Raw genomic sequence first — 21,126 nt, 5'->3', positions numbered from 1 at the left:
CGACCGCACGATATGCAATCGTACCTTTTTTGCCCCAATTCACAAAACTAAAATTTGAAATAAATTCTGGCTTTTTATTTCGGTAAATGGCTATACGCGGCAGATAAAAAGATAATTGGTAATTCTTATGTATAAAAGTCCAGGTTATCGTTTAAATATAGTTAGACTGACCGCCCGAAGCATGTGAACTCGTTTTACCCTAATTCCTTCCAGAACTCAAATTTAAAGTAAGACATTTCGGAATTGCAAATATGTAAACCAATGCAAAAAATTCTGGGGAATCGATTGACGATAATTAGAATGATGGCACGAAACGTGCTCACCTGTTTCACCCCAGCTCTTTCCATATCCCAAGTGTGAAGATAATTCAGGCTGTGTCTCTCGGAAAGTGGCTTCATTTGGCTGATGAAAAGCAGTACTTCTTATGTAAAAAATCGGAAGCGATTGAAGATAGTTAGAATAACCGGACAAAACATGTGTACCCGTTTTACCCCACATTCCACCCATAACTCAAGAGTGAAGTTTAACCTGGCTATACTTCTCGGAAACAGGGCTGAATGCGGCTGATGAAAAATGGTAATTTTTATGTACCTAATTCCGAGGAATCGATTGGAGTTAGATAGAATGACCGCACGAATCGTGTATGCCCGTTTTACCCTATTTCGTCTCATTAATGAAGTGTGAAGCCTGGCATTATTTCTCGGAAAGAGGCTGAATGCAGCTGATGGAAAATAGTAATTCTTATGTAAAAAATTCAGGTGAAAGAGGCTGAAAAATTAGCGATTCTTATATAAAAAATCCGTGGAATCGATTGAACATACTTGGAATGACCGCACGAAACTTTTTTACCGTTTTACCGCATTCTTTCCTTTATACAAGTGTGAAGTTATGCTTACCCTACATTTCAGAAAGAGGCTGATAAAAAGTATTTTTTTAATAATCCAGGGTATCTATTGAAGGTAACCAGAATTTCCACACTGAACGTGTATACCCGGTTTACCCTAGGTTCTCCTCATAATTCAAGTGTGAAGTTAGACCTGGCTGTACTTATCGGAAGAAGACTGAATGCAGCTGATGAAAAGTAGTAAGTCTTATGAACAAAAAATTGCGTTCAGTCTCTTTCCGAAATGTACTTAGGATTAATTGAATCTGTAACATCTGTAAAATTGAACATCTGTAATCAATTTCTCGCGTTTTCATAAATAAGAAATATTACTTTTGATATTGGCTTTCAAACTTGAGTTCTGGGAACTGGGCTACAACGGGTACACATGTTTCGTGCAGTCATTTTATTTATCTTCAACCGATTCTCTATTCTATAATTTATACATTTGATCAGTCGCATTCAGCATCTTGCTGAAATGAAAGGCCAGATTTCATTTCACACTTGAGTTATGAGAAGAATTGGGGTGAATCGGATGGCCGTGGTCCACTAGGTGGTTGATAACAGACTATTATCTTTCTCCGGACAATACCTCCCTAGAGGCCGCGTGGTATCCGGTGGGTTGAAGTATCTCAACCGAGAATTGATCCACTGGGTTCCTGTTCCCATGTCGTAAGAAGCGACTGAAAACAGGAGTTCTCAAGTCAAGGTGTTTCTCTGTGCCGAGGACTGAATCGCTGGCAGGACTAAAATATGCCAGTCGGCCACGGAGTGTCGTGGGTCTCACCCTTGCTGTGTTACGCGAATCTGACACAGTGGACGTTTATTTCCTTGCAAAGCGTGGGATTCAAATGATGGTCATGTCTCTAATACCCATTTCGGGGTTCGCTATAGGCGGTTATAAGCCAACGTGTTTGGTATCTTCTAGTTGCTGTACAACAAGTGCTGATGATGAAATGTGTAGTGCTGTAATCGAGTATGGTTAGAGTAGCACAAATTAATCTTTAGCATAAACTATAAATCTATCCCACCTTGAACATGACGGAAAAGTTTCCAAACTTCTATGTTCGAAAGTTACTTAACCCCGTCTTCGTAGCTTTCAACAAAAATGGCATTACAAATCCACGTGAAATGTCTCGTGCATGTATACTTGCGAATAGTGCTATTGACGCATGTCTTATATCCGACATCACAACTCGCGATATTTGTGCTGTCACGGTAAATATGACTGTTGACAACATAAACAAGAAATACGTCTATTGTTCGGTATATTTACCTTCTGGTGATTTCAAAAGGGTTGTATCATACTGTGGCAGAAATGGGTTTCCCCTCAAAATCGACAGTGCGGCAAATGCCCACCACATAATTTGGGGCAGCTCAGATATCAATTTGAGAGGCACCGAATTAATACGTAAGTAGTACAAATCTGCACATTCTTAAGGCAGGAAAACGCCCAACATTTGCACTAGCTGGCAGAGAAGAGGTGTTAGATATAACTCTCTGCTCTGACGGTATTATGCATGAGTTGGCAAACTGACTCGTACCAAGTGAGCTCAAACCGTCATTATCTGATCATAAGTACATCGTCTTTGATCATTTAAACGTCTCACTACGAACTACGGACCTATGCGAAGAGGGCTTGGCGACTAGGTTTCCTGGGTATCTTCCGACGATTGAATTTTCAAGTAACTTAGATGAGGTCGTGGATAAAACAAGCTCACTTATAGTAGCAGCATACCAAGAGGCTTGTCCGCTTCGAGTTATGCGTGCTTCTAGAGGAACACCTTGGTGGAATACCGAACTTGTTCGACTCATGTAGTTATGTAGAAGAGCTTGGAATCGCAGACGCAGGGACAGGTCGGAGGCATTTACGTTGACTCGCAAAGCATACAGAAATGCCCTTCGATCCTCTGAGCGAAGTGGTTGGAAAATCCTCTGCACAAATGTCTCAAGTTTCAACGCGACTAGTAGATTAAATAAGTTACTTTCGGAATCGTAATATCGGTTCAATTAGAACTGTTAATGGTGAATACTCGTCTGACGAAGATGGAGTACTCAACTGTCTTTTTGACACACACACTTTCCAGGCTGTACGGAGCCATCACTGACGACTGCCCCTGATTTCTTTACAGGTAGTTCTGATTCTTGAGCATTTACTCGTAGAATTGTGACAACCGAATCGATCAAAAGCATATTTCGAAAAAGGTTTTTACTTGTACGACAGGATACATTCCAGTAGCGTGGTGGGAAATAACTGTCAAATTCATTCCCAAAGCTAGCCGCGGGTCTTATGAGGAGGCAAAGAGCTTTAGACCGATCAGTCTGACCCACTTCCTTCTCAAATCAAATGTTTAATCGACCACTACATTCGGGATGTTAGCTTGGGTGAGAACCCGCTGCATGCAATGCAACATGCGTATCAGCGAGGGAAGTCTACTACCATCCTGTGACACAATGATGTCTACAACATTGAAAAAGCTTTTTCACAAAAGCAATCAAGTTTAGGAGTTTTTCTCGATATTGAAGGTGCTTTTGATAACGTGTCTTTCGAATCCATTTTGGAAGCAGCACAAAGTCATGGAGTACCTTCATATATCACGAACTGGATACACACATTGCTCAGCAACCGACATCTGTGCTCATCGTTAAGACAAGTAGAGATAAGGAAACTGAGTGTCTGCGGATGTTGAGGTGGTGGTGTGCTGTCACCACTTCTATGGCACCTTGTCGCCGATGGCTTGTTGAGGAAACTTAATGAGCTTGGGTTTCCGACGTATGGTTTCGCCGATGATTATCATATAATGATCACCGGTATTTGCATTAACACACTTTTTGATTTGATGCAACAAGCTTTATGTGTTGTTGAGCAATACTGTCTTCATGTTGGACTATCAGTTAATCCAAATAAAACATCAATGGTGCTTAATTGGACAGCTCACATCGAGTTCAGGACCAAGAAAGCTTGCATGGATTTCGGCCAATGTAGACGGGTTTTCGGCAAATCTTGGAGACTCAAACCCAAGTACATTCAGTAGATCTACACAACAATTGCTAGACCAATACTGGCATACGGGTGCTTGTTTGGTGGCAGAAGGAAGAAGTCATGACAATCCAATCAAAGCTAAACCATCTTCAGAAGAGGATCTTGATGGTAATGACTGGTGCGTTCTCGACAACACATACTGCTGCTCTAGAGGCACTCTTGAACATAAAACCACTACATGTGTTTCTGAAACAAGAAGCACTTTCTTGTGCATACCGTCACAAGGTTACTGGGCTCTGGAACAGTAACCTAATAGATCGTGCAACTAGCTACACAAGACTGTGGCCCCAAATGATTACTTGGGATTAGTATACACTTGCTCCCAGTGACCTTACACTCACATGTAGTTTTCCTTTTAGAACTTTCAATGTGAGAATTCTTCTTCGCGAGGAATGGCTGTCTGGCTGGATGGAGCGACAACTTGAAGGATACGTAGTTTGTTATACTGACGGTTCTTTATTGGAGGGTCGAGCCGGTGCAGAAGTGCATTGTTCTGAAATGAGATTGAACCAATCTCATTCGCTTGGTAGATACTGTACCGTATTTCAAGTAGAAATCTTTGCGATTCTATGCGGCGTACAATCAGCACTTCAACAGGGAATTTGCGGAAAAATAATCTATTTTTGCTCTGCCAGCCAGACTGCCCTAAAAGTATTTAGTTCGGCAGATTCTATATCGAAATTAGTAATCGCATGTCTAATTCAAATCGAAGAACTTGAGTCTATTCTCAACCACCAAAGGCATCAGTCACAATACCAGTGTGCTCTCTGCTGCTACCCAAGCCAGCGCAAGCAGTTGCTTTTTTCTTGTGTGCTTTGTCTGAAGAACAAAGGGAACCGTTACCGTTATCAAGATGACTGAGTCTCGACAACAAAATGTGATTCTTCGGGCTAACACGGTGGCTATTGACTTCCGGTCTTTCCGCATAAGACCGAGTATTGGTGATGTGGAACATTTGCTGAAGGAGAAAATGCAGCTTCGGTTTTCAGACGTCAGTTTCATCCAGTTGGAGCACGTCAGACAAGCCGGTGCTGGTAACGTTCAACAAATTCGCCCAGGAAAACAGATTCATTTCGCAAAACAACTTGAAATACGTGCTGGATTGTGACAACGCTAAAATCAAGATCCCTGTGTATATGGATAATGGAAATGTGTAAGTTAAATTACATGATTTGGCACCACGTACTTGCAAAGTGGCCATTAAAAGATTCATGTTGTATTTCGGAGAAGTGGAATCCATTACGGAGGATACGTGGAGGAACTACTTTCCAGGTATTTCAAATGGTGTTTTTGTGGTGAGAATGCGGGTAGACCAACCCATTCCCTCCTACCTTACCCTGCAGTACACAACAGAAGGGGGTGATACCATTATACAGCGAACTCTATGTACATATCAAGGACAAACTAACACGTGCCAGTTCTGTGAACAAACGGCACATTACGGACAATCCTGTCCAGAAACCGCTAAGAAAAGCTCATCTACACAAAGAAATACCAACACTCAGTCTCCAATAGCATTCCCTGAGCCACAAACGGTTGCCAAATTTGTGGCTGCTGTTCAAGCAATAATGACAACTGCGAAAGCCGCGTCAAGTACCACAAACTCAACAGCTAATTCCAGCAATGAGGGAGCTACTAGCAATGACGGAGGGTTCACGCTCGTGACCCGAAAGGGAAAGAAGTTAGGAACAATACCTGATCGCGATCATCAAGGCAGTAACTCCGATGATGACCCGGACATGTGCGAAGACGACAGAGATACAAATGACCCCCATGATATAGTTGACGTGGATGCAAATATTTCCCCGACACGAAAACGGAAGTCGCGCGTACGAGATTGATCATAGCATTAATTGTTTATTATTTTTATTGTTTGCATCATGTAAATATATAAAAGACCCACGGCTCCGTGAAGCTAACGCCTTGAGCCGTGCCAAATAAACGAATTATAAAAAAAAACTCGAAGAACTTAGCATTTCAAATGCTATCTACCTTCTATGGGTACCCGGTCATTTCGGTATTACTGGAAATGAATGGGCGGACGAATTGGCTAGAGCTGGCGCTGCGACTGACTTTCGTTGGTCCAGAACCAGTTCTGCCACTGTCGATAAGTTGGATAAAGCACAAGATTCGCTCTTCGGCTGCATCCGAACATGCCAACCATTGTCGTTGTTTTCAAACTTGCGTTCAAACAAAAACTTTTCTGCCGGATGTGAGTCCGAAAATGTCAAAGAATTTGCTGCATTCTGTGATCTTTGTGAATCCGATTGCGGAACATCATATCATATGACATGCAACTGCCAATAAATCAAATATCAATATCAATTGACAATATCTCTTCGGGGGCGTTGTTGTTCTGTTGTCTCAATATCCCCTCGGAGGTGTTGATTTATCCGCTCACTGCTTAAATAAAAATTCTAAATCCCTCCGGGGGTTGGAAGTTTCATCACAGAATAACAGACATAACACTATGAGGAAATCCCTTAAAAAATATCTATCCGCGAATTTTGTTGGAACGTCCACCTTTTATACACGGTCTCAAACACTCATTGGCTAAAGGGTTATCCCTCAGGCTCAGGAACAATTTGTCACTAGTGGTCTATCCCCCGTTAACTTGCGCATATATCAGTGGTGCCATAATCTCAAATGCGGCCACAGTCTCAACTAAAATATATTTAAAATGACTGTCAAAGCGGGCGAAGAATTGTTTTCGAGTGTTATGTCTGTTAGTCTGTGGTTTAATTCCTGCTATTGTAGCATTAGAAAATCGTTCAGTATCCCTCCGGGGGTGCAGAATGCTCTGTTTTAATTGTTCTGTGTCGTTATTTTCCTTACCCCTAACCTTACCACTTCTCAAATCCTTCCCATCAGGAAATGATGAAAAGACGATTCTTGGCAAGGCACAAATCTCCGACCAACATGGGGAACGTGCCATTTGAGCCAGACGCTACTGATTCCTGATTCCTGCGTCATGAGAAGAATTGCACAATTTTCGTGCGGTGCTTCTAACTATCTTCAATGGGTTCTCCGGACTTTTTTACATAATAATAACTGCTGTCGATGATGTCGATTTTCGATTTCGATGTCGATTTCCGTATTTGACATCTTCCCTAAATGCAAAACCTGGTTTAACTTTAATCTTGAATTATAAGAAGAATACAGCTGATCCACGGTAACAGCCGAAATGACAGTTGTCAATAGGGGTGGGCGTAGCGTAGTTGGTAAATCGATTGCCTTGTACGCAGCGCACCTGGGTACGAGTCCCGACCCCGCACATAGGGTTAGAAATTTTTCATAATAGATTTTTCTAACCCGAAGAGGCGAATGACCTTTAGGTTAAAACCTCTATAAAAACAGTTGTCAACGATGTTGTCTTCCATGTATCTAATTCACCGCAACACGAGCGACCTCTGCAATAACACAGCAAAGCTAATCTTCTATACCTATTGTACACCCATACCTGTTTGACCCTCTTTTGCTCTATGGATTATAAAAATATGTCAAAAGTTGTTGTTAGGAAAACTTTTTTATTGAAAGTTTCTCCATGATCCAAATACGCTAAAAAAGTTTCTTTTACGTCTTCGAAATGATAAACATTATATTACACAAATTAATTGTGTTTGTTGGAGTAAAATTCCAAACAACTTAACAACTATCGACTTTTGGAAGGTTTTTGTCCTGTAATAAAAGTACAGTTTTGCGAGCCAATTTGTATTATTCATTTAAAAATTTAAAACATGAATAAAGTTATCGTTAGAAAAACTGCTTTACCGAAAGGTTCTCCATCATTCAATCACATTTAAAATGTTTCTTTTCTCTTTAGATTTTCGTTGACGAAATATATAAAATAAAAAAGGGTTTCCTTGGAATTTAAATTTTTAACATAAATTTTTGTTTTTGTGAAAAATGACTCAACGTTTTTTTTTCCGTGTAGGTATACTTTTTCATACAGAAATGTTCATTTCTAGTTACACGATAGTTTTGCTGTTTAAAATACAGTTTTCGAACAAACAAAATTGAAAGTGATGCACGCTGAAACGTCTATGCCCTTTTAAAAAATTGCTCTTGTATCAAAATATTACAATAGGGATCTTTAGGGGTGTGCGGGTTAAGGCATATCCTGATGCAGAATAGTACCGTGAGTTAAAATCTTAGTCCTTTTTCAATTTGTAGGCCCGAAACTATTGAAAAAAACATTTTTTAGTTTGTTTCCTTTTAGGACAATAACACATCCAAGCCCATGCGACTTGCACGATTCTATAGGTTGCCTTATCAGATCTACCATAGTTTGCATATGAAACTTGGGATGGCAGCCTGCTAGCGGATAGCAAAAGTACCAGATCATGCTGAGTGGGGTGCTGTCCCGGTTAACAATGAGGCGAACGAGATATTTGCAGATACGTCATTTAGCAGGACAACTGTCACTTTGTTGGATGAATTTAATTTGAATTTTTTTAATTTAAAAATCAGAAAAGAATAATTAAAGTTTAAAAATGATATGAGTGTGCTCGTAAGGACACCCGCTATCAATACCTATGTAAAACTGACACAATTTTTCCAAATTAAAGATCCCTATTGTAGGAGAAAACCGTGCAAATTCATAAACTACACGACTGCAACGTTTCGTTCGATTGGCGATTGTTATATTTTGCAGTCGGCCGATTTCTCATGGAATTCCTCAAAAAAATATCAATTGGGCTACTATTTTCTGTGTGGAAATTTTCAGAAATCACATGGTAAATGTTTCATTTCAGGAATAATACAGGAAATTGGGGTATAGGAGCATTTGATGAAATATGAGTTATCTAAATGTGAATGTCAAAAAAGCTAATGTTTCTGAATTTTATATGCAACGCATCAATAAATAAAAATTGATTGAATAATAGAGAATAATAGAGATAAAAATTCGCTAGAACCCCAACTTTTCATATTCTGACAAAGGTCGCCAAGGTAGCGTTCGATTTCGAAATCGGGGGCGCGGTGGTGCACACCTCTAGTTACAATTTCACCTAATTTGGGTGGCCTGTTTGAGAAATTTTGATTCAGCATTTTTACGGTTGTAGGTTTTATGTGCGTCCTCGGTGCAATTCCGCTCGTAACCGTTCCACTAAATGACTAATATATAATTCAAACTCAAATCATTATTATTTATTAATAGTGGCAGCATTCGCTCGGTCCTGCCAATAGTTTTGACGCCAAACTAGCGTCAGGCTGTCCTCTAATAAGCACGCATTATATGTTTACCATTTACATTTATGTTTAATCACAAATCAATCACCGTGTTATGAAATTCCAGCTCGAAACAAAATAATCCCGATTCGGTGACACATTCAGAGCAAAAGTGCCATTCTAGTATTTAAAATTTATACACAAAATATGCATAGAGTTACTGGTCTGTTTCTGCTTCATAGTTAACCAACTAACCAAAACGGGTGGGATGCCGAGTGTTGACTTGCAACACCCATTTACCGTTTGCCGAATGTGGGCGATTTCCGCATACTCGCTAATGTTTCACCAATCAGTCACAGTTGATCAGCCCTCTGCGTCCGCACTTGCATTCCAATGTGGATTGCAATTCATTTTTAATGAGTATCCGGCGTGAATGGAAAAGTCACTGGCAGCTCATTTCAGTGCGACGTGTTTTATTCAAAGGATTTGTAAAACAACATAACCTCGAAAGCAGCACATGTCGTCCCTAAAGTGGGTGAGGTTTATTTTTGCGTTTTGACTAAAAACTCATAAAAAGCAACTCATTTTACAAAGTATTTCTCGTCTCAAATTAGCTTCACTATAAGATGTTTTCCATTTTGTTTCGCTTATTTGTGGGATCTTTGTCGGATAGTGCTTTGAGTAGAAAACGCACTTCCAAACAAGAAAAAAAAACTCATTCCACTAAGATCCGTCCGTCGAGTTTCAGCAGCAGCAGCAGCAGCAGTCGCTTCAATACACATTTAGCAAAACAGCACTTTAGTGGAAAGAGATATGCTTGCGGGTTTACGACCAATTTTACGATCACCCATAAAGTCGCATTTAGCGCGTCTTGTACAGAAACTATCGCATTTGCTGCTGCATCCACCCAGGAGAAGACCTTCGAATGATTCGTGCGGAATCGATACCACAAAAATGGGGACGGTGCGGGGCTACTTTTTTTGCGAGCCGATGCAGTAAAGTAGGAAATTATTGTTGTTCGTCGGCATTATGATTTCCTAGTGCAGACAGAATCAACCGCCCCCGCTTCCTGCCAGTCGTCGTCGTCGTCGTCGTCGTAGTCTCTCTTATCACCTGCTAGGTTCCTCAAAGGCAATCCGTATGTCAATGCTCTTGTCTGGTTGGCGGTAAAGTTCAATATGCGGTAATCCTACTCTTTGATGGTTTGTCGCTTTGTGAAGCTGGTACATTTTTATGATAGTGGTGTTGCTAATCTCATGGTTGTTAGAAAACTCTGCGCATGGTCCACGCTAACCTATTGCCGGCGAATAGGCTTTTTTTCGGTTAACTACTATGAGTTGGATCGTTTGGCAATGCAGCACATGATCGCTATAAAATCGTGACGATTCTGGGGGCGTGGAAATTATATAAGACTCGTATTGGAAATAATCACCAGGTTGCCCGAATCGTACGATCGCTCAGTTGACCTTCATCCCACCTGTATTGTGTTTGAGCGTCTGTTTCATCCAAGATGGTGACATGACGTAATATTAACGTAATCAACATAAGGACGTTGTTTGTAAGCAAATGAACAAAAAATGCATTCCTAATATGAACGAGGAGCATTTTATTGTGCACCACATTAGAGAAATTGCACATTTTTTCTTGTATTTATTGCTACTGCCATTTTTGATAACATTTCAAGCGATCAGTCAAAACGGCAACACTGACTTTTTGATGATTACAACAAGTAGATACAGAACACATGTTCTGTATCTACCCGGTACTGTTACGGATGTGTGTTTGAGATAAGATTGAATGAGGAAACCTGTAAGGGTAGGTCATGATAACTTTGAACAACTCAGTAGATTTTTTTGTTCCGATTATAAAGGTTTCAACTTTAGGGTCATTAACATTCACTTTCTTCGAGCTAGTAATGTTTTTAGCCCTATGTTCGGGGGTTTGGCAATCAACTCGCCAGCTACCCTATTTATTGTTCACATTTCTTAAATGTTTTTTTTTTTTCAAAAAGACATCTGCAATGAGTTACTCTCTTTGTTTATTTTCTTTTATGTCAATAATTCGGTCACTTTAACATTTATCCCTCAACTCTTTGCATAATATGCTAGTTAATTTGTACTGTAAAATAAGAAAAAAGTGTTATAGTGACGCCGTAAAAATCGAAAGAGAAAGTAAACAAAGAGAGTAACTCATTGCAGATATGTCTTTTTGAAAAAACGCTCAAGATTTGTCCAACCGTGGCTTCGTAACATGATTGCGGAACGATTAATGGCATAGCAATAAAAAAAATAGTTTCAAACTTACCTCCATCGAACAGCACGGCACAGCTGCGGCGCCACATAAAACGACCCGTTCCAACTGCAAATCCTAATCAGATGGCGACCGTCCACGATACGGCTGCCGCAAACTGGTGCATTCGGCGCGGGCACGGTTACTGTATCGATGCAACGGAGGTCTGACTTGGCGGTAAGCGTGAATCGACCCGCTGTGGATAGAACTGGGTTACCTTGGGCTGCGAAGCTCTCGGCGAAGTGGATGCAACTGGGACCTTGGATGCTTCCTTCCGATAGGAATCGTCGAAAACCGTGAAAAGCCGTTGGTCCGGGTATCCAACGACATGGTTCGGGAACATGGGGAGGCTAGGTTCACTTCCTGTTGAATGGTACGTTGGAAGCAGATAGGGTAGGAAATCGGCCGAATATATGATCCGGCTTACGCTGTCTGGTAGGTGATGGGGAATTGGTAACGGTAGCGAAAAGTTACTCTGATCCAGACCGTATTTTTGGGTATTCTTCAACATATCCAACTGATCCATGTAGCTCTTTGATAGCGATCCCGGTTTGTCCTTGTTATCGTAGGGGTCTATCACTGACTCTTCTTTGTGTGAAATTTTCCTAATTTTTCCACCTCGGAATGCTTCCAAGCTGGTCTGGTAGCCATTGTCCGCGTGTGCCTTTTGCGGTGAACGACGGTCAATATCTTCGGCCGGACAAAACCTCTTCCTACTTCTACTGTTCTGCTGCTCGACACTGCTATGGTACACTTCTTCCAGCCGCGACTTGAGCTCCACGGACTCTGCACTACTTTTGTCGTAAGATATCCGTTCATCGGCACTCGGTGCTTTGATCGCTTTAGTGTCCAGATTGAGCACGCCATCGTCACGTGGGGTATCGGCATGGAGTGACCGAGATGCGGACCGGGACCGTGAGCTAGACCGGGACCGGATGGTCGAGTTGGTTCGAGTCACCGAAATGTTCTCGTCGTCCTCCGCCAGCTGGTCGGTGCCGTTTTCCAGCATGAAGTAGGACTTGATTTCGACTTTAGCTGTTGGTAGGTTTTATTGGTTTTTTGTGTGAAGTTTTTTAGGGGAAGAAAAAGAACTCTGTTATTATGATTAGCTGTAACAATACTGATAATACGGCAATCAATGGATGGTTGATTATTTTTAGATTGACTCCATAATTGTTTAACTTTGTAATTTAGTGAAATGACAGATATTGAAAACATTGCAATGTACCATTTGACTAGCTTTGGTTTTTAAAATCCTCTACTTAACCAAATAAACAGGGCGTTGTATGGAGTGTAAACAAAAGGAACAATAGAAATAATGAGGTAAGTTTGCTCTGTAACAGAATATATGAAGTAGGCGATGACCGAATAAATTATATGAGATGCCTATAATTAAATTGATTCGAGAAATAATCCGCATTATGATGCATCATAATAATGTAAAAAATATATACATTTGGGAATGAAGAGAGATGTGAATATTATGATATTCAGTGTTGCCATATGTAAAAAAACTTGACGGAACCTATTAAGAAAAGAGCACAGCGCATCCTAAATTGAATAAAAATTAAGTACCAGGCGTAATATGAACACTAGGGTGATAAGAAAAATTAGCATATTTTCAAATATCGAGAATTTTAAATTTATTCTTTAAATTTTGATATTTTATGTATTTGAAAATTTTTCAAATTCTGAAAATCTCAACAATTAAAAAAAATAAAATACCAAAAGCTTTCAAAATTTGAATGATTTTAGATAATATAAAAATTAAAAACACTAAAATAAAAATAAAAAAAAAATAAAAAATAAGCATTAAAATTTAAAAACCAAAAATTTCCATTTTAAAAAATGCCAAATGATAATATTAAATTTTAAAGGCCAATTTCCAATCTCAAATTTCAAAGAGAGAGAGAGAATGTTTCAAAAATTTCAGAATTTTTAAAAATTTTAAGAATTTTAAGGTTTTTAAAAATTACAATTTCAATCATTTCAAAAATTTCAATTTTTTTTAAATTTTAAATGTTAAAATTATTAAAAAATTAAATCTTCATAAGTTTTAATAATCATAGAAAATTCAAAAACTAAAAATTTCCCAATTTTTATAAGTATCACATGCTTTAATAATTTTGAATCTTTTAAAAATATTTAGAAATTCTAAATTTTAAATTCCAAGTTTCCAATGCCAATTTTTAAAGAGGGAAATAAAGTTTCAAAAATCGGAAAAAAATGAAACTTCCCAGGATTTTCAAATTTTTCAGGAATTTCAATCATTTAAAAAAATTCAACATCTTTAAAAATTTTAGAGTTGAAAAACAGTTAAAAACTTTCCAATAATTCAAAAAATTCTAAAAATTTCAGAAATTTTGGAGATTTTAGATATTTTTAAATTTTTAAGCTTTGTATGAATTGAACATTTGAAAAATTTCAAACAGTTTTGAGTTTTTCTAAAAATTTCAAGCTATTCAAAAATGCTAAAATCTCAGACAAATCTAATGTTTTAAAGATCTTAAAACTTTTAGATATTTTGAAAATTTCAAACATTTCAAGAAGCTCAACAATTATTTTTCTATAATTTTTTGAATAATTTAAAATAATTTAAAAATTTAAGATATTTTAAAAATATTTTAAAAAAATTAATTTTCAATGCCTTTCTGAAAAATTTCTGAAATTTTTGTGATATTTTAAAACTTTTTTAATATTTAAAAAAAAATTGAAAATTTTAAGATTACACAAATTTTTAAGGGCACAAATCTTTAAAAAATTTGGCAAGAAGTTGAAAAAACATTTCCATAATTTGAAAAGTTTAGAAAATGTTAAATATTTCAAAAATATCCAAAACTTCCAACATTTCAAAAAAAAATCTAAAGTCTCAAAATCTTTAAAAAATATGCGAGGAAAATAAGATTCTTAAAAAAATTATTTTTTCATAACAGTCAAAAAGTTTAAAAAATTTATAATTTTTAAAGTAGTCAAAAATTTAAAAAAAATTTGCCTGTTGATTTTTGTTTTGAATTTTTAAAAGTTTTAGGAAATTAAAAAAAAATCCTTTTTGAAATTTCAAAATTTTTACATATTTAATGATTTTACAAATTTCAAGAAAAAGAAAACATTAAGAATTAATTAAGTATTTTAAGGCTTTCAAAAATATTAAAATTTTTAATGAATTTAAATATTTCAAAAAATTTAAATATTTTATGTATAAAAATTTAAAAAAATTAAAAATCGCGGAAGCATTTTTTCAAGAATTTAAAAAAAATGATTTTATTTTAAATTTGAATAATTTTAATTATTTCAAAAATTTCCGAAATTTGAAAATTTCTAATATTTGAAAATTTTTAGAAATTTCAACAATTTTGAAAAAAGTCAATATTAAAAAAATTTAAATTTTAAGTATTGACAATCCTTAAAAAAATTAAATTTCATGTACAAAATTTTGCATATCAAATTTCAAATGCCAAATTAAGAACTTAGAATTTGGGTTTTGGGCTGTGGATTTGGGGATTTGGAATTTGGAATTTTGACTTTGGAATTTAGAATTGGGAATCTGGAGTTTGAAATGTAGAATTTGGAATTTAAAATTAGGAATTTGGAATTTGGAATTTAAAATTAAGAATTTCTAATTTCACATTACATTTTGCAGATTTCAAACTATATCAAATATCAACAATTTCAAGAATTACAGCTTCCACAGATTTTAAATATTTAAAAGCTTCAACATTTAAAATTTTTAAAATACTGTTCAAAAATTTCAAAAAAAAATGAGATTAGAATATTTTATTTTTTCAGAAATTTAAAAAGATTTTATTCAGAAAATTTTGAAAATTTTGAAAATTTCTATAATTTTTAACATATTAAAAAATTTGAAAAAATTAAGTTTTTTAAAAATTCTACGAATTTCAAAAATTTGAGAATTCTAAGAATTTGAGGAAATTTACATATTTGAAAAGTTTCAAAACCTTGAAAAACGGCTTGAAATTTTTAGAAACTTTCAAAAACTTTTAAGGAATTTTAAATTTTTTTGAGGATTTTGAAATTAAAAAAAACCTAAAATCTCAAAAATTTTGCAAGCTAAGAAATACTTGGATAATTTTGACAATCTGAACGAATCCAAAAATTTACAAACATTTAATTTTTAAAATTAAAAAAATTTAATTGCTTCAAATTTTAAAATATCCAAAAATTTTTTTTGACAATTTCTTACATTTAAAACAAAAATCAAAAATGGATAATCTGAGAAATTTTGGAATATTCGTTTAAAAAAATTAAAATATCAGCAACTTTAAAAATTTCAAGTAATAAAAATTTGAAAGATAAAACATCATTTTCAAAGAGTTTTATTTGATGTTTCAAAAAATCTAAGTTATAAAAGTTTTATTTTTTTTTTCTATTTCAGTAACATTAACTTTTAAAATTTTTATATTTTTTTTCATATTTCTAAACATTTAATTTTTTTAAAAGCTTTTCCCAAATATTTTAAAAGTTTCAGAGATTTTGAAGTTTTGAAGTATTGCAATATTCTAAAAATGCCTAAAATTTCAAAATACTTAATTATTGCAAAAATTAGAAACATTTTGGAAAGTGCTATTGTTTTGAAAATTTAAAGTTTGAAAAATTTAACAAATCTTAGTTTTTTTTTAAATGTATAAGAATGCCAAATATTCAAAAAAATTTCAAATATTTTGGAAATTCAAAAAAAAATTAAATTTTGGAACTTTTTAAATGTTTTAAATTTTTAGAATTTGGGAGATTTTTAATTTTAATATAATTTTAACGTTTTTAAGTTTTTTTTCTGTAATTCAAGGAATTTTTGAGGTTTTTGAAATTTGTGAAACATTTTAAATATTTCGAATAGGATATTTTGATTTTTTTTGGAATAATTAATTTTTTTTAAATATTTAATATTCTTAAAATGTTGGAAATTTGGGAAGCCTAAATTTTTTTAAATTTCGAATATTTTAAAGTATCATTTTTAAAAATTTTAAAAGCTCCTAAAATGTTTTTTAATTTTAAAATTTTTTAAGCTTCGTAAGGTTTATTTTCCAGAATTTTAAAATTTATAAATATTGGAATATTTGAAATTTTTAAAAATTGTTGAAGAAATTAAAAATTTGAAATTCTTTAATCGAAAGTTTAAAATTCAAAATTCTTGTGATTCCTGATTTTTTTGAAAATAATGGAGATAATTTGATATATTTAAAACATCGAGAAATTTTTAAAATTTCCAAAAAGTTTTAAAATTTTTGTAATTTTTTGTAAAGTTTCCATAATTTTGAAAATTTAAAAAAAATTGGAATTTTGAAAATATTGTTAGCATTTTTAAATTTCCAAAAATTTTAAAATCCTTGAAATATTTGGATTTTCACAATAAAATAATTTAAAATTTATTGAACTTCTTTAAAATGTTCAAATTTTAAGTTTTTCTAAAATAAATGCTCAAATTTTTCAAAAATGTTGAATCTTACAATTTTAAAAATTTAGATGGCGTGGAAAATTTTAAAATCGGAATGTTTTTTTTACTTAAATTTTATATAATTTTGAAAATTTAGAATAGTTTTAAAATGCTTGAAATTTTAAATCAGCAAATTCATAAGAATTTTGTTATTTTTTTTTTAAATTTTGGGAGTTTTTTGATATGTTTACCGTTTTTAACGCATTTTAAATGTTTAGAATTTTAAAAATTCCTAAATTTTCTTAACATTTAAAAAATTTAAAATGTTGTAAAATTCTTAAAATTTGTAAAGCTTCAATTTTTTTTTAATTTTTGAATTTTTAAGATTCTTAAATTTTTAAAATCTGGGGAAAATTTTAAATTTTTTGAAATTTGTGAAATTCCGAAAAAAGAAATTAAATTCTTGAAATTATCACCGTTTCTGATTTTTTAAAATTTAAGCTTCTGAAATTTTCAATATATTCGTAATCCATAATATTTTTGAAAGTTAAAACTTTCAAGCATTCTGAAATTTTTAAAATTCTTGAAATTTTGACATTTTTGTTTCTCAAGTATTAAGAATCATAAAAATTTCAAAATTTTTGATAATTTTAAGTTTCAATATTTTTAATGATTTTGAGAATATTGTGAATTTTAAAAACTTTAAGAACTGGGAAGCTTAATAATTTTAGGAATTTCTAAAATGTTAAAAATTTATCTTTTTTGGATTCCTGATATTTCAAAAATTTAAAAAAATGGATTTTGAAAAGAACAAAAAACGACATCGAAGATTGCAAAACTTTTAGTAATTTCAAAATTTAAAAAAATATAAAATTTGAAAATTTAATTGTTTAGAAATTCCTATTTTAAAGTTTAAAATTCCTAAAAATTTCAGAAATCTCACTGAATCTAAAAATTTGAAAAATTTCTAACTTCAACCAATTTTAAAATTTGATACATTTTGAATATTCTAAGAGTTATAACATAGAAAAATTTAAAATACATTAGGTCACAATTTTTTTTAAATTCTTGAAAATTTCAAAAAAAAAATAAGTTTTAAAAATACAAATATTTTAAAATACAGAAACTGTAAATATTTGAAAAATTTAAAAAATGGTAAAATTTTTCAAAAAAATTTTAAATTTCTGGAATAGAAAAATTTCAGAAATTTTTAATGAATCAAATATTTTATAATTTTTAAAAAATTCATGGAAATTTCAAATTTTTGTCATGCAAGTAATAATATCCAAATAATATGTATTGCTTAGATCTAAATTTTGGTTTAAAGTATTGTTGCAGTGCACGGTCTGATAAACAATATTCCCGTTGCAAATACAAATGTGTCAACACTGTTGATAACATAATTTCGCCAAATTTCGGTGCATAAAAAAATTGAGAGACCATATTATGGAAAAGCTGCCGATGTACGACAGAACGAACTATTTAAATTTGCTATATCTCTTTCTAAGGGGAAAATTGATTGGCACAATTTGGCAAACACGGGCACAATACCGTTATTGATGAGACGAGGTCGAAACGATTATCCTAACTAACAGAATGAACTATTTAGTGCATTCTGGTGGTTTTGAACCAATTTAAATTTAACTATGCTAAACATACCTAGAATAAACCAAACCTGTCCTCAAATGGTAAATTGAATGTGTCATTTAGTACCTGTCAGCTGATGCTTCTTTGCGATCAGAGCGATCGGTCGATCGAATCGCGAATCGGAAGGCGACGTGTCCTCCCGATTCGCAATTTTTTGATTGTTGATTGTTGATTGAAGAGCAGGATTTGTTTGATGATCGTGTCGGCTGCCTGAAGCTCGGCTTGGCGCTCCTGACTGCTACTGTTGACCAATTTGCAGAATCTGTTTGTGCAGGGCGCTAACATACGAAGTTGCTTCCCCGGCCGCTGGGATCGTGGGAGTTTGGTAGATGGAACACACGTCGGTTTCATTACACACTTACTTTGCACTATAATTTTTTTTCTCTCTCTCACTAGTTTACACTTTAGGAACGCTGTCTCGCAAGGAAAGCTACACGTGATAGCCCCAGAATGGTTGCATGTCGACATTTTCATTGAATAGCATCACCACTATTGTTTGCAAGTCATGTTCGAAGCCGATGGGTGAGCATCGAGGAAATTTCGACGAAAAATAAAGCAGAATTGACATTTGTTTCACTTTGAACTAGGCGGTGTTATGGTTATCGAAAGTAGTGACCAAAAGTAGCGTCTTCAGGCGCAATCTTCGGTTAAGAAATAGTTTCAATGAAATAATGACCTCGAGATTCTCATGGTGATTGACTCCACACTCTAGTTCAGCATTCTCTTCTGCTTTTGTACGTTATTTCAGTTCTCAATTGAATACTCACGATCGTGGACTTTTTGTTTTGCGTTGCTTGAAGTTCTATTCCTTGTTTGTTTAAACGTTAATAAATTCGAACAATTGTTTCTGACTATCGCTAGTTTGAACTGACGGGTTTTCGTTCTGCTTGTTTGTTTGTTTTATTTATTTGTAACTTCTTTTGTTTTTTTTTGTCTAAGTTAAAGTGTCAGATCCGCGTGTTCCAGTTTCAGTGCCGGCGGAACCGGGGTCATCGCGTAAAAGGTCTATCATCCGGACTGGCGCGCGGTGCTGCGCAGTTCCACACCGTCGAACATGTTCAGGTTGTGCAATCGTGAGTATTCATTGACCACGGCTTGACCTGCGGCACGGTGGGAGGAGGGGAACAGAACAAAAAATCTGGCATTACTTTCGGATATCGGCCGGGGCCACATTGATTCGTTGATTAGCTTGATTGACGGTTGATTGATTGTGCGGCAGTTCTGAGCAGTGCGGGCTGGCCTTTGGACGAAAATCCGGTTCCGGGCTGGTGCGAGCGGTGAACGATGCACGGTGGGCCGGTCCTTTCGGACCAGCCAAATTGATTGTTGATTGTTGTTTGTAGACGAGAGCAAATGAGCAAAATATTTGTTTACGGAAATTTGTTTGTACAACTTCGATTGGCACGGTGGCAGGAGTCGTTTTGAAACTTTTGAAACATACGATTTGACTAAGAAGGTGTTCTAATTTGTTCAGACAGATAGAGGCAATTCTTTCCGTAATGCTTCTTTAACCCTTTCATGCCCGACTTTTTTCTAGTGCATGTAGGGTTTCAAAACTATTTTTCCTTTAAAACGGTGGGGTCAAGAAACTCTAAAAACCTTTTTTTCATAAAGGTAGGTCAGAGAAGAGAAGTACCACTTCGAACAAAAAAAATCACGAAACTTCTCACAAAAGCGAATCGGATTTATTGCTGGTTTTCCTTGCTTTGATTTGAGAGTGCACCCGTATGACGTTTCAACTAGTATAACTTTTGAGACTGGCTCGTATAAATCGTTGCAGGCGGTAAGGTCGAGCTTCGCTAAAGCATACAGTAAATAACAGAAAATGTATTGTTGCATTTCGTATCATAGATTTTACTTTTTTGATTGATATCATGCTTATTGCTGTATGTAATCATTGAACGCTTGTTTTCTAAAAAGACATTATCTGTTATTTTCGCGGGGCGTCCGGAGAATATTCCAGTTTCAACGGAATGTTCTCTGATTACCTGGTCCGACGGAAATGCTTTTATTAATTTTGCACATTGAAGAGTAACTCGTAAGGAACCTTTACTAAGCAGCACATGATTGCAGAGCCCTCTTTCTAGGTAGTGGAACGTGAACATGGGTGGTGGATTTTTCCATTTGTCATAAATATTACTTGTGATAATTAAGCTGAAGAATTCCAATCCAATGCAGTGAAAGCTAATGTGAGTACTTAAAACTTAAGGTCACAGCACTTGGCACATATTAGGGAATCCAATGGAAGATTTTGTCGTGACAATTCAATTTTGTAAAAAAAAATATTTGTAATTTCGCGAACAAAAAAAATAAAAAAAAGTTCGATAAAACGTCAGCTGCATCGGAAAAAAATCGAAAATTTATTTTAGAAAAATTCTTTAACTTGGCTGCTGAGTAACTGATTAATAATTGCTTCTCGGTACGCAGATCTGAAATGTGTGTAGCAGCGATGCCACAAGTACAGATTTATCTAGAAAGGTGCAGATTTTTCGAGTATTTTTGGTACAGATTATGTACGATACGGATAACATATTTTTGTAAAAAATTACAGTATGGTACAGATTTTTTTAACATGACATGTAAAATAATTTAACACTGCGATGCATGCCACTAAACAGGTTGTAGATGTTGAGTTAGACCGCTAACAGAGTGATGGCGAGAAACTGAGCTGGAGCTGACTGACATTAGGATGCGAACCAGGAGACT

At 35.0% G+C, this 21,126-nt stretch overlaps 1 protein-coding gene across 6 annotated transcripts in view; it reads right to left on the bottom strand.

Moving 5' to 3' along the window:
• LOC131677054 (uncharacterized) overlaps nt 1–21,126 on the bottom strand; it is a 376,540-nt gene that overhangs the window by 708 nt on the left and 354,706 nt on the right. For all 6 annotated transcript variants that reach the window (XM_058956582.1, XM_058956585.1, XM_058956583.1 and 3 more), the window contains one exon: nt 11,400–12,419. In XM_058956582.1, coding sequence (XP_058812565.1) covers nt 11,527–12,419 — 893 coding nt within the window. In that variant the 3' untranslated portion in view covers nt 11,400–11,526. The remainder of the gene's footprint in view (nt 1–11,399; nt 12,420–21,126) is intronic.

Source organism: Topomyia yanbarensis, chromosome 1 (genome assembly GCF_030247195.1).
Source record: "Topomyia yanbarensis strain Yona2022 chromosome 1, ASM3024719v1, whole genome shotgun sequence".
Lineage (NCBI taxonomy): Eukaryota > Metazoa > Arthropoda > Insecta > Diptera > Culicidae > Topomyia > Topomyia yanbarensis.
This window is presented reverse-complemented; position numbering and strand designations above follow the sequence as displayed.